The sequence below is a fragment of the Meleagris gallopavo genome, chromosome 4, assembly GCF_905368555.1.
Source record: "Meleagris gallopavo chromosome 4, MGAL_WU_HG_1.1, whole genome shotgun sequence".
In the NCBI taxonomy this organism is placed as follows: Eukaryota; Metazoa; Chordata; class Aves; order Galliformes; family Phasianidae; genus Meleagris; species Meleagris gallopavo.
Window position 1 is genome coordinate 47,003,067 of NC_139407.1, and position 20,868 is coordinate 47,023,934.

The window sequence follows — 20,868 nt, forward strand, 5'->3', positions numbered from 1 at the left end:
CGAAGGTTGTTAAATCTGCGTCTATTTCCCCCAGTGTGATTGTGTGAGGACTGCAAAGTTACAACAAGATCCTATCAGGCCTCCTCTTCGGCTAAACAGCATGTCTCAGGAGAGTGGAGATAGAGGCAGAAGGCTATATGTGCCTTTCCTTAGTCTACTACAGGCTGCTGAGTGCAATATAAATAATAATAAAGAGAATAGAAGAGATAGCCTTTGATTTATACCTGAGTTGAAAATTTCTGGCTTGCAGGCTTTGGTAAATGTGTACATAGATATTGCTTCTCTGTTTTTAGGAATACACCATAGATATTATATTTGCCCAGACTTGGTATGACAGTCGTCTGAAATTTAACAGCTCAATGAAAGTCCTTATGCTTAATAGCAATATGGTTGGAAAAATTTGGATTCCAGACACTTTCTTCCGGAACTCAAGGAAATCTGATGCCCACTGGATTACAACTCCAAATCGCTTACTTCGAATCTGGAGTGATGGAAGAGTATTATACACTCTAAGGTGGGTCCTTATTAACTAAGTAGAAAAGATAGAAGTGGTATGTGTGAATACAAAAATAAATATGAATCGAGTATCTGAAATTTCCTTTGTTGTTGACCACAGGAGTTTGCAGAGAGTTTGCTAAGATGGAAAAAAATGATTTGATAATGAAAAGTATTAAATAAATATTATTGAAATATTGAAATATATTGCCCAGAATACTGATTAAATACAGTAGCAAATTTTAATCCCTTTTTAGGCATAAACAAGGTTTAAGGAAAAAAATACCAACGGAGTTGTATTCTGTAACTAAGATGTCACAAACCCGAGTCATAAATTGTTTCAAAGACTTTCTATTTTAAGCAGTTAATTGTCTAATTTTCACCAAATTATATTCTGTAAGTAAAAGAGGAATACTTCAAGCAATAAAAATAATAAAAGAGCTTGATTAAAGCTAAGGTCCAAGTTCTGCATATACTACTTTCCATGTTTACTCTTACAAGTTATTAAAATCTACAAATCTGTTCCTCCAAATTAGGCTTGAGCAAACATGTTGGTAGTAATTCTGCTTGGCAAATGACGGATGCTTGGGTTAATTTTAAATATACCATCTAGGCTATCTGCACTGATCTCTGAGTCACTTAACAAACAGTTCTTGAATAGCTGTAGTCTACAGAAAGCATTTTAGGATAATCTTTCAGTTTTTCTTATTAAGCACATCTAAGAAATCTTGAAATAAATTAGAAGCTGATAGACAAGTAGCATGTGCAAAAGATGACATATATCTGACCTTTTTAAAAAATCAAACAGTAGCAACTTTTTAGTTACTTACATTTAGTTACTTACACTGCTTTCATCTACAGACTAGTAGCACTGTATGAGCAGTGTGATGCTCTCTCAACAGAATAACTAAGAATTATTGTGCTGAAGTTTCAGCTTTGAATTGCAGTGAGCTGGAAATGAAACAGCAAAACTGGATATTCACCTGGCACTGCAACATGCAAACATCTGTGTAGATGAAGATATGATCTGAATTCAGCCTAAGGTGGAATAACATTCAGAGTTCATATTGGAATAACACTGAGTTCATATGTTGGTGACTGAAGAAAAAATAACTGGATTTGACAGTGCTCCAAGTTCTTTGGTTCCTATGTACTACCACTCTTTCCCCATTGTTACTTGAGGGAGAAGACATGATGATTCTTTTATGTTCAGCTGCTCAGTAGGTTCAGTACGCTCAGTAGGCCCGCTGAGTCTATTGTGAGGTTAGACCTTGATTTTTCTATTGCACTCATCAGAGATTCCAAATCTGGTTGCACCGCCTATAATAAAAGCTAGGCTTTGTTTTCTTTTTCTTTAAGAGTTTGACCATCCAAAGATTGAAAATGGAAAACTAAGACAATATGTGCATATATTGGGAAATTTGGAAATTTGGAAAATTTGAAGGGCACTCCCAGAAGGATGCAAGTGTCTTGCTTGGACTTGGGGCTTTTTTTCTTTCCCAATGTATGGCGAGAACTACAGTTTTCTTTAAAATCCACCTTGTTTAGAAACACTTTGGAAGTCTGTGATAGTATTTTCAAAAGATACAACTGATTTTTTCTGTTATTTAAATGCTAGACTAGTTCTAGACTTTTTCTAAAATATATGCTATCTACTTGAAAGATCTGTTTGATATTAGACATTGAATGAGCAGAAATGTCAAGATTGTTCTTCATTGTTTTTCTTCTTACACAAATATAGAGCAGGCCTCATGTTACCATTTATGTATATATATGGATGCATATATATTTATATAAGTTCGTATATAGCCATCAGATATAAGGATGTCAAATGCCATGAGACTTTGCAAAACATTCTTTAAAAAACTTAATTTTATTGCTGTGTTTGTCTTCCCTCCTTGTCCTGCCTTTAACCTTTCCCTTTTACTTTTTCTGGTAGAAAATTAAGAGATTACCAATCAATTAGCATTTTTTTAAATGACTTGATATGGCAATTGAAATGACACAAGTCATCAGGTTGCATTTGATAATTTTGTTCTGTGGAGATGACGTTGGATACCCTTTGCTGATACACAATTGGATATGCATAACATCCATTAATTGGCAAAACTGATTTCTGTGCATGTGTTTATTATCTAGTCTGAAGTGTCTAGATGCATGAATATAATCTTTATTTTGTTCTTATTTTCTAATTAGACTGACAATTAATGCTGAGTGTTATCTTCAGCTTCATAACTTTCCTATGGATGAGCACTCCTGTCCACTGGAATTTTCAAGCTGTAAGTACAATGCTTTGTTTTTTTTTTCTCTTTACAACCAGGCTTTAAATTTCCTTAAAATACAGCAACAAGAGAGCAAGTAATTACTTTTTGAAGCCTTGAAGTGAAGGAAAAGATCTATTTATATTTTGCTTTGATTTATTGCGTTATTTATTGCATAATTAAATGCAATAATGAATGAGTTGAATTACATGCATTTCATTTAGTTGCAACTTTAAAAACCATTGTATTGCTAAGGGGCGTGATGCAACACTCATTCCAGTTAATAGGAATCTTAGGAATCTATTGCCTTGGAAGAACTTTATTTTTTATGCCTGTCAGACTTGCCAGCTTTGAATTGGTTCCATGTGTTATACTATGAGGAAAATTAAGATCTGCCTTCTTCAGCTTGATCTTGTAAATGCTCAGTATGAACATGCCTTCTCCTTTCAGTGGGATGTATTTTTGCAAGCAAGAAACATAACTTTCAGGCTTATTTTTTTTAATATATTAAAAATAAAATACTGTTCCTAAGAGTATTGTGCTTTTGCTAGCAAAAGAATCCCAAACCAACTGAACATAGCTAAACAATTTATTCTTAAATGTGAAACCTAAAAGGCAATGAAATCAAACTTGAGTGAATCTTCTTAAATGAATATTTTATTTAATGCTTCCTTCCTGAATGCTAAATGAACTTTCGTAGGTCTGTCAATTAAATACAAGTGAGCTTTACTTGATTTCATTCCTGTTTTTGTGCTAGATAATGTGGTTCAACATGTGAGGCACACAAAAATCAAGAAGGCTGTAATTCCAGATGGATTACTGAACAATGAATCGGGTCACAAAAATCCATACTGAGGAATAGAAATTTTGTCATATTGTATACTCGGAAGTATATGTACTTTTAAGCTCTTTGTGTTTTTTTTAAAGCTAAAGTATATTGCATTCACGCATTAATGCATAGTGGTGATTCTGAGTTGTTTTTTCATTCTTAATTCTAGAATATTGTGCAGATATTTCCTAAACAATTGTATTTACAAAACTTTAGGCTGATCTTAACAGTGAGGCTTAAAATTGAGGCTAGTTATTTTGCTATTAAATTTTAGATAGATACAGTGGATTATAGATTTTCTTGCTCTGCGATTCCCTTTATATACAGCCATTGTTTCATTTCCAAACAACTTCAGAGATCACAATATATGCTTTGAAATTTGCTGTGGCTAGAGTCTTGATTTGTTGTTTTATTCTAGATGGATATCCCAGAAATGAAATTGAATACAAATGGAAGAAAACCTCTGTTGAAGTGGCAGATCCGAAATACTGGAGATTGTACCAATTTGCGTTTGTAGGGCTGCGAAATACAACTGAGATTTCTCATACCCTATCTGGTAAGGCAAAGTGTTATGCATTTTGGCATTTATTATCTATGTGCAACAAAACTAACAGATATAATCCAAGATTATTATTGTTTTCTTAATTCATAGGTGATTATATTATTATGACAATCTTCTTTGATCTCAGCAGACGTATGGGATATTTTACTATCCAGACGTACATTCCTTGTATACTCACAGTTGTTCTTTCATGGGTGTCATTTTGGATTAACAAGGATGCAGTTCCTGCAAGGACATCTCTGGGTAAGGATGCTTGTTGTCACCCTTGAGGGTTCTGGAACAGGAATACAAATTTGCAGTGAGCACTGGATTAATTGAATTAAATGATTGTGACCATTGGTCATCCTTTCTATTGAGTTACTAGGTTAAGAGTAGGAGAATCATGCTGTGGTGTCACAAGAGAATTTAAGGGAGGGAGTGTTTATAATAGGAGCCTGGAAATCTTAGGCTTCTGTGGTGATATAAGACAAGGGGAAAATTTTCATGCTTAAAGAGAGTAGGTTTAGGTAAGATTTACAGCAAGAGTGATGAGGCACTGGAATAGGTTGCCCAGAGATGTGGTGGATGCCTCATCCCTGGAGCATTTCAAGGCCAGGCTGGACAGGGGTCTGGGAAACTGGATCTAGCTGTGGATTTCCCTGTTCCTTGCAGGGATGTTGGTCTAGATGACCTTTAAAGATCTCTTCCAACTTTAAGGATTCTGTGATCCAAGCCTTGTGGATTCACTATTTCTTACGTAAATATTTATATTTTTTCTTCTATGTTATATTTCTGTCATCTCCAGGGATGGCAATATGGCAATGATTAGTCTGAGAAGTATGATTAAACTTCACTTAGCATTATGGAGCATACTACACAGGGGAAAATTATGAAGATGTGTATTGTTTTTGTTCTGTTACTGTTGCTTTAAAATTTTAGTGTGATTTTTGTTTGTGCCTTTTTTTTTTTAAATGAAGTAAATTATTTTGCTCTTTTAAGGACAAGAAAGAATATTTGCAACTGAAGTTGAACTTCAAGGAGTTAGGCATGTAACTTATAAAAGCTTAAATTGCTGTCCTTCAGGACCTTGTTTTTATTACAGATATTATTTTAATCTTGCAAGTTCTTCTGTTCTATAATTCAGTGTTACTGTCAAACTTGGCTGACCTGATTACTGTGGCTCTGGCCTCCTATGTTTGACCACTTGGGAATCATGTATTGCCTTGGCGAAGTGTCAGATAGAGACGTGTGAAGGGCATAGGATGCACACAATCAACTCTCAGAGTAGTAGTGACAGTTTTCTGATTTTTTTATGTGTAAATGCTCAAAAGTCAGTGTTTGGCAAATTATAGGGTAACTATTCTCACATGCAGATTTTCTAGTACAGAAAAAAGAATTTACCAGTCAAAAAGATGTGATTTTAGAGGATGGGGGAAAGACTGAGAGATTAAGAGAAGAAAGCCAACATTAATTTAAGCTAGAAGTTGTGTTAATTCAAGTTTTTCTCCCATCTACAAAATAAAGAGGACTGGGAAAGTCCATGTCATCTTTCCTTTTCTTGGAACAGAATTCAGTACGGTGGGTATCACCTCCAACCTGGAGACTGTGTTGAAGCCTGGTATACTGAAAATTCTTGATAATTTTTCTTGCGTGCATGTTGAAGGATCCTGGTAGATTGGCTTTCCAATGTATAAGGTGATTAAATGCATTTTAATATCTGAGTATGCAAAGAAATACCTAAGTGATTCTCAAAAGGATCTAGTGGGAGAAAAGCATTTAAAAAAACTCTGTGATTATCTGCATGCCCTTTTTCTTAGTTTCTTTGAGAAATCTGTTGCAAAATCACCAGTGTTTTCCTACTGTACTATAAGCTAATAGCAACTCCCGATTCCATGCTTTGACTGGAAAGACATAGCCATAGACTATTGTCACACTTCACTTTTTTTTTTCCAGTAAGCCTAGACATATAAGTAAAATTATTATTTTTGTGTTCAAGTATTGCACTCCAAAGGAAAGGTCACATCCTAATTTTGAACTACTAGGAAAAAAAGCCTACAGCATAGCTTACAAGAAGGAAGCATTAACATCTTCTAAATATTAAACCAGTGAAGAGTGGTACAGTTAAGACACTAAACATGATGCCAATAAGGCCAGCTTGTTCATTTAATTAACTTGTATGTGAATTAAGGCACAACATTAAAAATATATTTAATAATTTAGAGAATGAGACACGAAAGGCCATGAAATTCATTTAATTTGACCTACTACGTGTCATAAGCAAAGAGTTGAGAAAATTATTCCTTTTTCTAATACTTTTAAAATTAGTTTTTAAAGTTATTTATATATAATAAATCTTTTTCTGTTTGTGTGGTTTCGTATATTTTAAACTTTCAAGAGCCAGAGGTCTTTTATCTGTTTATAAAATGTATGTGTTTATTTGTGCCAGTTTGTCTATTGTATCTGTTGTATGTATGCTTTCTTTAAAAGTTTTATAAAATTACAAAAACTTTATCAGTGTCTTGATTTCTTCAGGGTGTGCTGAAAATTAAAGGAATTTAAACTAAAGTGTTAAACTTAATGTGTCACAGTCACAGAATTATAAGGCAGGAAGGAACCTCTGAAGGCCATCTAGTCCAACCCCACAGCATAGCTTCCTACAGTAGGTAGCTACCTAACAAGTTGGTGTTTACAAAGATGTCATGATGGACAACTTCACTTCTTGAGCTTCCTGAAGCTTGCCAGCAGCCCAGGGACGCACCCCATGCTGGGTTACACAACCAGCCACCTTCTGTATGATCTAACAGTGGCCTCTGGATCCATAGGGATGGCTTCTTGCAATAGCACTGCTGTCTGTGGATGTGATCTAAAGTGAATTCTGTTGTGCCTCAGTTCTTGTATGCCTTATGAATGAGCTATTGACTAATGAGGATTTTTTTTGTCTGTGAAAATATGTTTGAATTATTAATATACTCTCCTTTTCCCCCTCTGTCTCCTACTTTCCTTGTTAAATAGGTATTACAACGGTGCTGACCATGACAACATTGAGCACAATTGCCAGGAAGTCACTTCCAAAAGTCTCCTATGTGACAGCAATGGATCTTTTTGTCTCAGTTTGCTTCATTTTTGTGTTTGCTGCCTTGATGGAATATGGCACCTTGCATTACTTTACTAGCAACAGGAAAGGGGACAAAGGAAAAGATAAGAAGGCAAAACCTAAGCCATCAGTAAGTTTAGTCAAATGATTAAGAACCAAAAACATGAAATTTGTTCTTTATTGGTTGGGAGTTTATATTCACTTTCTGTAAGACTATTAACTTGCAAAATTTCTGGATCATTACATTCATAAGTGAATTAAAATATATGAGCCTAATTTAGAGAGTCTTTATAGATAATTTTCCATGCTGTTCCCAAGCCCTTGGTGCTTCTTGAGCTGTTTGTGGAGCATGTGTCAGTAAAGGTAGTACTATTTGGGCTTAATGTTTCTGAAAAATCTTTTTTGTTCGTTTGCTCTAATGTTTCTAGTAAAATGATCCTCCTTTGTTCACAATTTGAGCTTTGTATGGTATGAATCCTCACAAATCCTAGGAATAAATATTCCATCTAAGAGATTTTCTCTACATGCAGTAAGAATACTGGAATTTCTGAAGAATCTGTCAGCATGAATATTTAAAATTCATGTTTATATTATTAAAGCATTTAGAAAAAGGCGTTAAATAGGTTTTTCATTGGAAAACTAGAGGCTTGATAGTAATCTTCTTTGGGAAAGAATAAGAGGAAGGACCAATGCTGTAAAGCCCTTTTTCCAGATCATTTCATCAACTAAGAAGTTGTATAATTAAATCATATTAGTTGACTTTCCTGGGTGAGGGCTGAATGTTGCCAATATACAATCAAGCAGATGATGAAATAAAATAACAAATAGGCATCTACTTAAAAGCAATGAGTTTGTAAATTCAAAACAAATTTCATCTGAAATTTTATGTTATGTAAAAACAAGACCTGTTTGTAATGTCTCAAATACAGCAGCTGTTAGTATTGTCAGTATTTTATCATGACTGAAAAGAATAATGAGGCCCTTTAGGACGATAATTAACTCCCTAGGTCATCATGTCTAAGAAGTGTTGAAACAGCAGAGTGTGTGAATTTTCCTCTGGTAAAAATACTTATTAAAGGAAGTTAGACTATTAAAAAATATGGTGGATACTGCACAGCTGTAACACCATCTCCTCAAGATTTGGTGGTAAATTTCCCCACAGGAATAAAGTTATTCCTTTACTAGAGATCTGCATACTGGTCAAAGTAATTCCCTAGAAGTGGGACAACTGGTCCCTAAAACATACAAGGATTGAAATGATATGGCTTCTTGCTTTTTATATATTTTTCTTTGTCTATCATGTATAATTATATGAGAAATTATTTTCTAAACTCCAGTAGCAAGATTTGTTAATTATTTCACTGTAAACTCACTTCCTTACTTCCTCTGACTGCATCATTTCTAAATGTTTTTATTCATTACATGGCAAAATATGGAGATTCAAGAAAAGAGAGGAGAAAATGTAAGAGTAGTATTAATGTAACTACCATATTTTAGTCTGAAAATTTTAGAAAAGATGTCAAAGGTGAAAAGGGACTGGAAAAATGATAGTACAAGAGGATAATAGAGTAGTCTAAAAAGGCTCTGGGGTTTAGAATTTAAAACAAGGATAAATAAGGAAACAGAATATATTTTTGAATACTTGGGAAAACAGGGATGATGTATAAAGATCCACAAAGAAACAAAATAATAAAAGGAGGAAAGATGGGCAGTGATAATGCAGGAAAAGGGAAGGCAAAAAGTCATGAGAAAGGTGAAAGCAAGTAGTTTATGTACTAGGCAATAACGAACCCAAAATATTTCTGTGAAAATTATTTATGAACGTTAGCACCTATTTCAATCAGTTTGAACTGAATTTCAGGAGGTTGTTACGCACATGGAATGTAGAAGCAAGAATTAAGAGCTAAAATAATGATTTTTACTGACTTTCATGGCATTCTCCTAAGGTGTTTTATGTATTAATGTATGGGCTGGGCATATTGTTTAGCGATTTACCCTCAGAGGGTTAGGCCTGTGTAGGGCCTGTGGATCAGTCTCTAAAACTTCACCAGAGATTTTGTCCTAATGCCACTAGCTTGCCTTAGTGAAATTTTATTTTCTAGAAAAACATCCAATCTGATACTACAGATTCCAAATGATGGGAAAGCTATCATTCCCTTGGTAGTGATAATTATATCCTTCCTAAACACTTATTTATGACCCAATTGTCAAGCTTTGACTTACTTCAAAATGTTCTTTTGTGTCATGTAGATGGGATCATCTAACCCTGTCTGTATAACTAATTATCTAGTATTCCCAATCTCCAGCACAACCCAGTTTTCACCATGGCAGGTGGGAAGCATTCATGATCTTCTGCCCGCATGAGCTAATTGCATAGACTAGTTCAGAATTTGCAAAACTCCTCATGTTATTTTCCTCTAACATTTGAATTTCTGTATATTGTACTGAAGAATCTGCTTACATTGGCCCTTGCTGTGGAATTGTATGGGATTATTTAATTTGAAGGTAAAACAAAAACACGTTTTTCCTTTTTTTTCTTTTTTTTTCTTAAGAAACCATCTGCAATTGCTGTTCGACCTGGATCAACACTAATTTCAATTAATAACATTAATCATCTCCCTGAACGTGATGATGATTATGGATATGAGTGCCTAGAAGGGAAAGACTGTGCTAGCTTCTTTTGTTGTTTTGAAGACTGCCGCACAGGATCTTGGAGAGAAGGAAGAATACACATTCGTGTTGCAAAAATTGACTCCTATTCTCGAATCTTCTTTCCAACTGCCTTTGCATTGTTTAATCTCGTTTATTGGATTGGGTATCTTTATCTATAAATTTTACTGGCTAGACAAACTCAGAAAAGAACTGAACAGACATTAATGTTTTTCAGAGAATGGTCAAAGTTTAGATCTGATCTAAAATTACTAAAATTAGATATTTTTAAAATTTGAAACAAGATGTTGATATAGTCTCCCTCTTGTGATTAACAATAGAAATGATATCAGTATTTTGACATGAAAATTGAAAAATTAACTCTTAAAATTTAACTTATCTATACACACAGCTACTTTTGTCCAGGTCTAACAAAATACACAGATGAGAGACTAAGTTGTTGAACTGGACAGTCAAATCTTTAAATTTTAATTCTAAATGACAATACTGATAAATTTTGTAGCATCTCTTACAGTTTAACATAGAAAGCCTTAATAAAATGGGACTAGTTATTCTCATCCATTTCATGTATAAGATGATAATTTTTATTAATTCTTGATTTTTAAATAGCTGATAAAAGTTAAAAACACTTCTATTTTTCAACTAGACTTTTACTCTCTGCAGTATGTTAAAAAGAATGATATCATAGTTAATCTCATTCATATTTACACAAAGTGCAGAGATGAGAGCAACAAATGGTTTTATCACCAAAAAGCCCACAGAGGTATTTCTGAGCTTGTCTTATCCTGGCTATTGATGTAAGCTTTTGGCTTTCAGCCTTTGATTATGACATTTATGACATTTATGTCTGTGCTCCATCTGCTGTTATATCACTGTGGTGTGTTCCTCAAAGTTCTCCAAGAAGGCTACAACTTTAAAAATTCCTACCTATTTGCCATTGCTCTAATTTCATGGAAGCCAAATGTTGGATAATTGATTATGGCCATTCAGATAATCTTTTCACATCCTCTCCATTTCCCTCTCCTTTGTCTAATTCATACTCAGGGACAGAGAAGGAATTATGCTCAACAGACTTTGTATCATCAGAATTAGGAAGAATCCTTTGACAGTGCTACAGGCTTGTGTTAAAATCCACTGTGCTAAATCTCCATCCCTAAGGGTAAAATTTGTGACCTGGTATGCTTTGCATACAGTACAGTTTTGTATGTTCTGCTTGTTACTGCGTATGTTACTCATTGAACCAAGTCAAGTCAGATTTACTGATACTGTGTTCTGGATTGCTGTATAATTACCTCCTTGACATATACAATTCCATCAGAAAAAAAAAAAAAAAAAAAGTAGTATATTTCTAAAGGAAAAGCCCTTTTACAGGGATCACGCAATAATTCCTATGTATTGCAGATCTTCCTCCATAATGGGATATATCCCCTCAAAAACATAGAATTGTTTCTCCAGTCTGTAATGAGAGTTCCTGTTTGCTTTGGTAGGAATATTTTGGTAGTAGTAGTCTTTCTGGGTGGACTTCTCTGTGTTGACTATTGCTGACTTGCAGCATTTAGTATCTCATTTCTATTTTTGTGGAAAAATGTGATCTTTCCTCCTTCCTCAGAAAGAAACCAGTCTCAAGTGAGCTTGCAAAAATCCCTGTAAAATTAAGATATGTGTTAACTAAAAGTCAGAATTACACAGAAGACCTTACAGATCTTTAAAGAGGATTAATGGGATTAAAATTTGGCTGTAGATGAAGATGTTTGGAGATAAATATATGATTAATGGTTAATGATAGAAAATGATACGTGGAAGTACACCCTCCCCACATACACTCTCACACACAAATTATTTCTGTTAAATGTGCTCCCTCCTGATTTTTTTCTCAGAAAAAGAACTAGAGTATTATCATATATAAATTGATACAAACATAAAAAGATATGACAAAAGTGAAATGTTGCTGCACTGTTCAGTTCCAAAGTTTAATAAAGAATGCAAAATTATCTGCAGTGATTCTGGAGGCAAGTGTTACTGAGAAGATCCCATTTTAATGCAAGCTTTATTTCATTATTTAGCAAACAAAATATGAAAGTGGTTGAGAGAGTCTGAATGTCTGCTGTTGAGGTTGGCAGATGTTATTTGTTGCATGACCTTGCTGAGCAGCAACTTCTTCTGACTGTTAGTCTGAGAGTAGAAGTGCAACAACACTAACAATGCTGATGCAATAACTTATTGTTTCTTTATAGTCTCATTTTCAGAAAATGTTCAGTACAATGGAAATATGCCAGTTTTAATTCCGTAGCGCAGTGTGATGCTTTTTGACAGCACACTAAACACATTCCTTTGTAGGAAGGATGAAGGTGGCTTCAGTAGCAGTATGTTGAATGTGTACTTGAAAGGCAGTGTACTTGAAAGGCAATCTACTTGCTACGCAATACAGGATCCAATTTTTTTGAGCTCCTGACTTTCATTAATTCACCTTTAAACAAAGGGAATTTGAAAGAGCTTGGCACTTTACAAGGGAAATACAAATTTCACAGCACATCCAGTTAGTTCTTTCTATTCATCTGGTTGTCAGTTACCAATCAGCCTCCAATGATTTAACTGGAAAACAGAAAATATCCCAAATTGGCAAGGGATGGATAAGAAGTCTTTCATCACAAATTTCTATTAAACAATGTATTAGATTATTAAAGGTATTGAATGTTGTGGCTGTTTAGTTTAGAGATAAACTTGCTTCTGTCTGTTGATAAACTTTTCTTTGTATTTCATTTGTTTCTGATTATATCATTTCACTTTCCCATAGTATTGTGAGTGCAAATTGAAATGGGAATGCAGTGAACTGTAACTTGGCATGTAATAAATGTGCTGTTTTAGTCCTATGTGTTTTCTTTGTAGTCTGCAGGTAAACAATTCCAAGAAATCAAAGTGATTTAAAAAAAAAAAAAAAAAAGCAAGAAACAGAGACTGTGGTTACTTAGGCTTGGATGCTGCAACCATTTTTCAAACCTACTTGAATAAAATTTCATTTACTGATAACTGGGATTACAATATTTGGGTCATATTATTCTGACCACTACTGTGTTAAGGACGTCCTTAAACCTATTCCTAGTCAATATTGTAATACAGCTAGAATTCAGAAACGCATGTGTTTATGTCATGTCATAGAGACTGATCTTATCCTGAATTGATGCCATTAACGCATGCTTAATTTACATTAATTTCAGTAATGGGTGTTCAGTAGCTCAAATGATTGAGCATCAAGGATGGGAACCAGAGCCTCTTCAGTAAAATATTTTCTCATTGAAAGAAAAGGACATAGAGGAAAAATTTCCAGAAAGGTAGAGAGGGGAGAAACAAGTCTGGAGAAATTTTATACTGCACAAATTGCCAGCATCTCCTGAAATGTATTCTTAAAAAAAAAAAAAAAAAAAAAGAAGTTGTTTCCTTGATATTTCTATTTTTGTGTTCCCCACTTGTCTGTTTTAGTAGTGAGTACAGCTCAGTGTGTTGTTTTTGGTAAGTTTTTGTCTATGACTGTTCTCACTGATTTTCAGTGCATGTCTTATGTGTCTGAGTGCATCTGCTTAATGTACTAACAGTGGCGGTGCAACCAAAGCATGAGCTCTGGGTAGCATATTTTATATTCACACACTGATGTGCTTCAAAGGCTTTAACCTTATCCAGTTTTCTGGCATTCAGATACACACGTTTGTGTAAGACTTTGAAGGAGAATCACCTCCAACAGAGTTCTTATAATTTTGTGATTTATTTAATATGCTAGTAAAGGATTTGTTTAAAATTGGTATCTGAACTCTGCAATCTGTAAGCACCCTTGGCCTTTCAATTGAAAGCCCAACAGGAGTCTGGATTTCAATATTTATCTGCATAATGTAAGATATATTTTATTTAATTTTATCAATCACCATTTCTGTTTACTGTTTCCACATAACTGAGGATTAATGCAAATACATGCAATTTACATTAAAAAAAATCATTTTTATAATTTTGTTTTAAAGTCATTGCAGTTCTCCTCAGTTATATTAAGTGTTCATCATTTCATTTTTTCTTAAGTATAATTGTATTTTGTGGTGACTATAGTACTGAAAATAGTAATCAAAATAGAATTCCTCAGCAAGACTACAGCTTATTAGAATCTGAAACCAGGAATTAGAAAGAACAACTATGCTTTTATTTCTGAAAAAACTCAGTGAAAGTCCATGTGGCCCTCTGAACAAGGCACAGGGAAGACTGTCTCACTGAGAAAGACAAAATGTTAGGCAGGGTGTAGAAAAGACCTATCCATTTTTTCAGAGCAGAAGCTTGTTTCCCAAGTGGTTTAAGTCAAGAAATGATCAATCTGTTCTTCAGTGGTCTCTTCTGTCTCACTTGTGCCAGCAAAAGCAATTGTAAAGCCTTGTTTTAGATGAGCCAAACTTGAAAAAATATGTTTTATTGTACTTTTCCCTATGTTAATATTTCAGTCAGATGGATAGGCTCATCTGATTGCTGATACACTCGATCATTTGTTCTCCTCCAAGACAAGTGGTTGAAGCTTGTAGATGGAGGCAGAAAGGATGACTTCTTGTGATGGACGTATTTCATTCAGTTGAGAACTGCTGTGAAGATAGTGGGGAAAAAAAAATTGGGATGGAGGTGATTCCAGAATCCAGTTCTATGGATCTGACTAGGGAAGTCATCCTGCCCCTGTACTCGGCATTGGTGAGGCCTCACTTCAAGAACTGTGATCAGCTTTGGGCACCTCAGTACAGAAAGGACATTGAGGTGCTGGAGCAGGTCCAAAGAAGAGCAGCAAGGCTTGTGAAGGGCTTGGAGAATATGCCCTAAGAGGAGAGACTGACGGAACTGGGGCTGTTTAGTCTGGGGAAAAGGAGGCTGAGGGGAGAACTTATTGCTCTCTTCCAATATCTGAAAGGTGTTTAGCAAGAGCACGGTTGGTCTCTTCTCACTGGTGACAGGTGACAGGACAAGGGGAAATGGCCTTAAGTTGCACCAGGGTAAGTTTAGGTTGGATATCAGGAAACACTTCTTTACAGAAAGGGTGGTTGAGCACTGGAATAGGCTCCCCAGGGAGGTGGTTGAGTCACCATCTCTGGCTGTATTTGGATGTGGTGCTTGGGACATTATTTAGTGGAGGGTTGTTAGGGTAGTATGGTTAGGTTGTGGTTGGACTCTATGATCTTTAAGGTCTTTTCCAACCTGAGAAATTCTATGATTCTATGAATGACTTATATTTAGTTAATCTATTTCTCAATGGTATTTGTGACTGCTCAAGATTTTCCTGCTACATAATTATTGTATTATAAGAAACCAGATGAGGTTTAACAAAAGCAAGTGTAGAGTCTTGCATCTAGGGAGGAATAATTGCATGCACCGGTACAGGCTGGGAGATGACCTGCTGGAGAGGAGCTCTGCAGAGAGGGACCTGGGTGTCCTGGTGGACGACAGGTTGGCCATGAGCCAGCAGTGTGCCCTCGTGGCCAAAAAGGCCAATGGCATTCTGGGGTGCACTAAAAAGAGCATGGTCAGCAGGTCGAGGGAGGTGATCCTCCCCCTCTACTCTGCCCTGGTAAGACCTCATCTGGAGTACTGTGTCCAGTTCTGGGCTCCCCAGTACAAAAAAGACAGGGATCTCTTGGAAAGAGTCTAGCGGAGGGCCACAAAGATGGTGAAGGGCCTGGAGCATCTCCCCTGTGAAGAAAGGCTAAGTGAATAGGGTCTATTTAGCCTTGAGAAAAGAAGGCTGAGAGGGGACCTGATCCAGGTCTATTTAAGGCGTGGGGGCAGATTCTTTTCAGCTGTGTGTGGAGACAGGACAAGGGGAAACGGCCAGAAACTGCAGCATAGGAAGTTCCGCACAAATGTGCACAAGAACTTCTTTACGGTGAGGCTGATGGAGCAGTGGAACAGGCTGCCCAGGGAGGTTGTGGAGTCTCCTTCTCTGGAGATATTCAAGACCCGCCTGGACACCTGTTTGTGTGATCTGCTGTAGGGAACCTGCTTTGGCAGGGGGGTTGGACTCAATGATCTCTGGAGGTCCCTTCCAACCCCTACGATTCTGTGATTCTGTGTAATTACTATTAAAGTGTATTTCCTGTACATTCACTACTGACTAAATGAGAAACAGACAGTTATCTTGAGTGACTGTTGAATAGCATATTAGATAGAAAATAAAAAATCAGGTTAAATTTGAAAAAAGGTTATAAAAATGTTTGAGTATTAATTTTAAAAGACACTGAGAGCTAGCACTCAATGTGTTTACAAGTGCTGTAGCCCTTGAGGGCTACAAAATTTTGGAACGTAAACCTGACCCTGAATTAGACCACTGAGTCCCTTTCTCCTTCAGGGAGTGGGAAGGTTGATTATAATCACATCAGGTGGGATCCTGTATATCCACTGTTCTACAAGAATGCTGGTAGCAGTTTCTTGTTAAAACAATGAGAGATTTCTGCCTGCTAGACTATGATTTGAAACTGCCTACTTTTCTACAGCAGGTGAATCTGAGCTGTGACTTCCAAAATGATAGGAAAACATGAAAGGTACAGGACTTTATCTCTGCCCAGGTACATTCTCATGGAGCTGATGTAATGTTACAAGGCTCTGAGGTGTTCCCTGTATGATACAGTAGGAGAATTTAGATTGCTCTCCTGGGCAAAGTGTCCAAAATTGATCACAGATAAATTGTGCATTCTGGTTTGGATCTGGTATGATGTTAGTGAGAAGTTAGAGCTATTTGAGCTAGGCAGCTATCTAAAACTGTAATAGACTGGAGGATCTATGCCTTTTATCTATGGGCAGATGTTGCCCACTAGAAAATCTACTTTTTTTTTTTTTTTTTTTTTTTTTTTCCCATACAAAGCCCTTAAGATGATATTTTAAGGAAGAAATAAAATTTATGTAAAATTGCCATACAATCTCATTTTTCTTTCCTAAGTCTTGCTTTACCTGCTGATTTTATGTGTGGTAGGTCAACATAATTTGAGCTGTCTGAGTGAGACAAAGAGGATGTAAGACCAGGAAACTATTATACGTAGTTCTTTTCCTCCATCCCATTTCTTAGTCAAGGAGAGAATATCAGAAGAGTAGAAAGCATAGAGCATGTGTAAATGAGGACAAGCTTGCCACTGACAACAGGATTTGAGTTCCAATCACTGACATGATCAAGAGAGACAGGAGTCTGCTCACAGTAGTAAGGCCTCTCTTTTATAATTCTTTGTAATAGCTGCTTTTCTGTACATCTCTGTATGCCTACCTGAAACTTAAAGATTATCCAGGCTGGAAGTAATTCTTTTGTATTAAGTAATTCTTTTGTATTTCTGGTTTCACAGAATGATGTTTATAATCTTGGTTTGAGTCTTGCTGACTTCGAAGGAAAGATTTCCTCTTCAAGTTTCCTTGGCTAGGAACGAAAAGTGTGAAAGGTATAGATAGTAAATACTGGAAAAATTTTCTACGGACACAGCTAAGTATGCAGACTGTCTCTATACAGTGGCACTAAGAGTAATTTGTCATTTGTCACTTGAAAATGTTAGTACTGCTAGAAGGAATGACCAGTACTGTCCCTAAGGAGAATTACTTTTGTCAACTCAATATTTAGATACTAAAACCCAAACTGATTACCATGGGTGGAAGGAGAGTCTGTTTCACTTCAGAAACCTATTTCACCTTGAATTGTTTTTTCTCCTGACAAAGACAAGAAATAGGAACCTTTTGGACCTGTGAAATCTGCAGAAAGAAAGTCTGAGTTATTTTAAATAGATACAGTCACGTTTTTCCCTTTCCCCAGTGAAGATATAGGAACAGGAACAATAAAGGGACCTGCATGATGCTTCCAGATTTCCAAGGCAGGTAAAAGTGGACACCTATATATTCATAGGCCCAGCATAAATATACAACTATTTATGTTTTTATGATCTGTGAAATCTTAATGATTGCTGTGTCTTCAAAGCATTTTTTGTTTTTCCAGTTGTTTCCCAGCATGAATTTTCATGGATATCAAGCGTTGCATTACTATACCTTTATTTACAATTTAAATACAATAGAACATAAATTCTCCTTTAAATGACACCGAGTTCAAAATCCAATAATCTTATGGTGATGCCTGTCTTGAAAAAATACACTGCCTTTTTATAATCTCAGGGTCTAATTAATTAAATAATAACACTATAATTAATATTTCTCTATAGTGAAATTTTACATGCAGGTGGTTGGTTTTTTTGTTTGTTTGTTTGTTTGTTTTTACAGTTTATGTTACAGTGTTTGATCTAAAGAGTAAGTTTACAGAAATACCATTCCAAAATAGCACATTAACTTATTATATTGTGAGTCTATTATACTGAAGTTTCATTATTCTTTCTGATTTAACTGCACATACACTCTTATTGCAATTCTCTGTCCCAACATCTATAGTCCATGTTATGTTTCTCTGATTCACTGTTTGTCCCTTACTAATGCTTCCTTTAAAAGAATATTGTTTTTAAAAAATCTAGAATTTTTAATAGCTTAATTGAACATTCAAGCCATGTGTTTGATTTGACAGCGTGTTGGAACCAATGCATAATGTTGCAATATTGTGAATCAACATTCCTTGTAAAATTACATATGAAAGCCCTTGTAACTTACTGAACAAAAATAAAGAACATTGAGATAAATTGCATAACTTTCAGCAGTTCCTCTGTGGAGTATACATGAAACACATCATATTGGTAAAGATTTATTCTCCTTTCTCAATTTTCCTTTCAGAAGCCTCCTCAGTTGGGCTAATATTTTAAGCGTGCTGATATTTACAGTTCTACTCAGTTATTTGGTACCTCTCCAAAAACCTTGGTATGCAATCATTCATTATTATATTAAATTACCCAGAAACATCAAGGTATCTTCGCAGGCTTTTAATGTAATTAAACCATGACTTCTCCAGTCCCTCTTAAAGTACTTTTGTATTTTGTGTGCAATGCCAAAACTAAAGCAATTCCAGGTATTAAATTGAACATTATTTGTTTCTCCACTTTGATAAAGTCTGTCTGCCAGGTTAGTACAAAATATTGATATCATCATTTTAATATTTGACAGCATTATTAATGATCATAAATAAACCAGAAATCTTCAGAGATAACAAGCTGATGATGCTCTAGTATAAATCACATGTGACAGAGACTTTGGGAACACAGTAGAAATGATTTTGGCAATGGCAAAGACATTTCCATATGCAGACTAAAGAGCAAGATCTAAAAAAAAAAAAAAAGCCTCAACTGTCATTTTATGAAGCTTTTTACTCATGAGATAAAAAGGATTCTTTTTTTTTTTTTAGATTTGTAGAGTTAAAATGCAGAAGAGATTCAGAAGTTTATAAATAATTATTACTTTATTTGATTTATTTAATGGATTTTGTGGATTTGTTTCATTTTTACTAAAAACAATGGAGAACATAGTTAGTCTGACTGTAGATAAGCATCACTGAAGCTAAACATGAAAATTTGAGGAAAGAATTTCTTTAGTACTGAGGAAGCTACTGTGACTGCATTCACAGAGTAGATGGATTCTTCTCTGTCAGAATTCAATTCTACCAAAATAAAAGATTGAATAGTTTTTTAATGTTTTAGTATGCTCTTTGTTTTTGGATGCCTTATTTTTCAGTATACAGTTTAAGATCTGACTTTTGGAGAGTATTTAGCCCTTTCTATTTTATTTTGTTTAAAGTATTCCAAAAGCAAGGGACTCATATGAACCAGGTATCACTGATTGTTTTAAATAAATACTATATTTAGATTTCCGTAGTATGTTACAAAATGTTCAAATATAGCTCTTGTATTTTGTTCTATCTTGTCTGCTGTATTATTTTATTTTACGAGGTCTGTGGAGAAATGAAAGCAAATGGAGGCATTTCACCATGGTTTTCTGACAATGTTATACCTCATGCAAAATAATACATCCGTTGCTAAAAGCTGATTTGACTCCTTTGACACTGATGATGGGAGTAATACGAACAAGCTCAGAAAGGATGTACTTGTGGCCTTCATTATCAGAAGGTTCTCAGATGCTCTAGGCTTTGAAAACAGAAATTCTATAGTAAGGTTATGGGGGAAAAAAAAAAAACTGGTTTAGAAGAACTTCTAGGAAAAAAAATCTCAGAAGCCTCTTGGCAAGAGAAGACTAATGTTAATTTGAATAATAGGTTTTATAGCTCATGACTGTACAGTGATTGTTAATGTCTACTAAATCTTCATATAAATGTTGCACTTGTCCTTGTGTGTTGAAAGGAAATGTGCTTGCACTCTGGCATATGGTTCATACAGGTGTCTCTGTGTCATGGCTTGCAATCTTTTTAATGTAGAACTCTGAAAGACTTAGTCTTAAAAATGAAAGAAAAAAAAAAAGAAAAATTCCATTGAAAACCATGTGTTTTGTGCAAAATGACACATTTAGTTAGATGTTTGTGCTCTGATGTCTCCTAAACTGATAAGAATCAAGAGTTTCAACTCCAAACTTTGTAAAAAAAAAAAAAAAAAAAAAAAGTTGTAATGCATTGTTTTTACTGTTTTATCTGTTGTGAAGTTGGTTAAACTGTAAAAGCAATTAAATAGTGCCTGGCTACTTACTTTATTATATTTATTTTCTATGTGGCATACATTCTTTTCTCTTTAGAACTGAACACAAACTATTATTGTCCTGGTGAAAATAAACTCACACACTGCTCTGATCAAGAGTAATACCTTTCCTTGCTCATATTTTTCTTCATTTTACTCCTCTCATCTCTTCCCCTCTTTTCTTGCTTAAATAATGATGTATAGAAGACTTTGGCCTGGGTCAAAAGTCTGGAACCCAAATCCTGTTTTGTTTTGGACCAGTTTTACATCACAGAGCTAGTGAAAGATATCCTGCTTGCTTCTGACAAAAGGTCCTGCTCTAGAACTTGGCTAATCCCACTCTCCTTCCCCTTCCATAATCCTTTTTGTCTATGATGTGTGGTTTC

The 20,868-nt window shown here is 35.2% G+C and overlaps 1 protein-coding gene across 1 annotated transcript in view; it reads left to right on the top strand.

Annotated features, from left to right (window-relative positions):
- Positions 1-12,754, top strand: part of GABRG1 (gamma-aminobutyric acid type A receptor subunit gamma1) — a 52,255-nt gene extending 39,501 nt beyond the window's left edge. The window contains exons 4-9 of the mRNA XM_010710219.3: positions 294-514; positions 2,692-2,774; positions 4,004-4,141; positions 4,238-4,390; positions 7,139-7,350; positions 9,773-12,754. Of these exons, the coding sequence (XP_010708521.2) occupies positions 294-514; positions 2,692-2,774; positions 4,004-4,141; positions 4,238-4,390; positions 7,139-7,350; positions 9,773-10,051 (1,086 nt within the window). The 3' untranslated portion in view covers positions 10,052-12,754. The remainder of the gene's footprint in view (positions 1-293; positions 515-2,691; positions 2,775-4,003; positions 4,142-4,237; positions 4,391-7,138; positions 7,351-9,772) is intronic.
- The last annotated feature ends 8,114 nt before the right edge of the window (positions 12,755-20,868 follow it).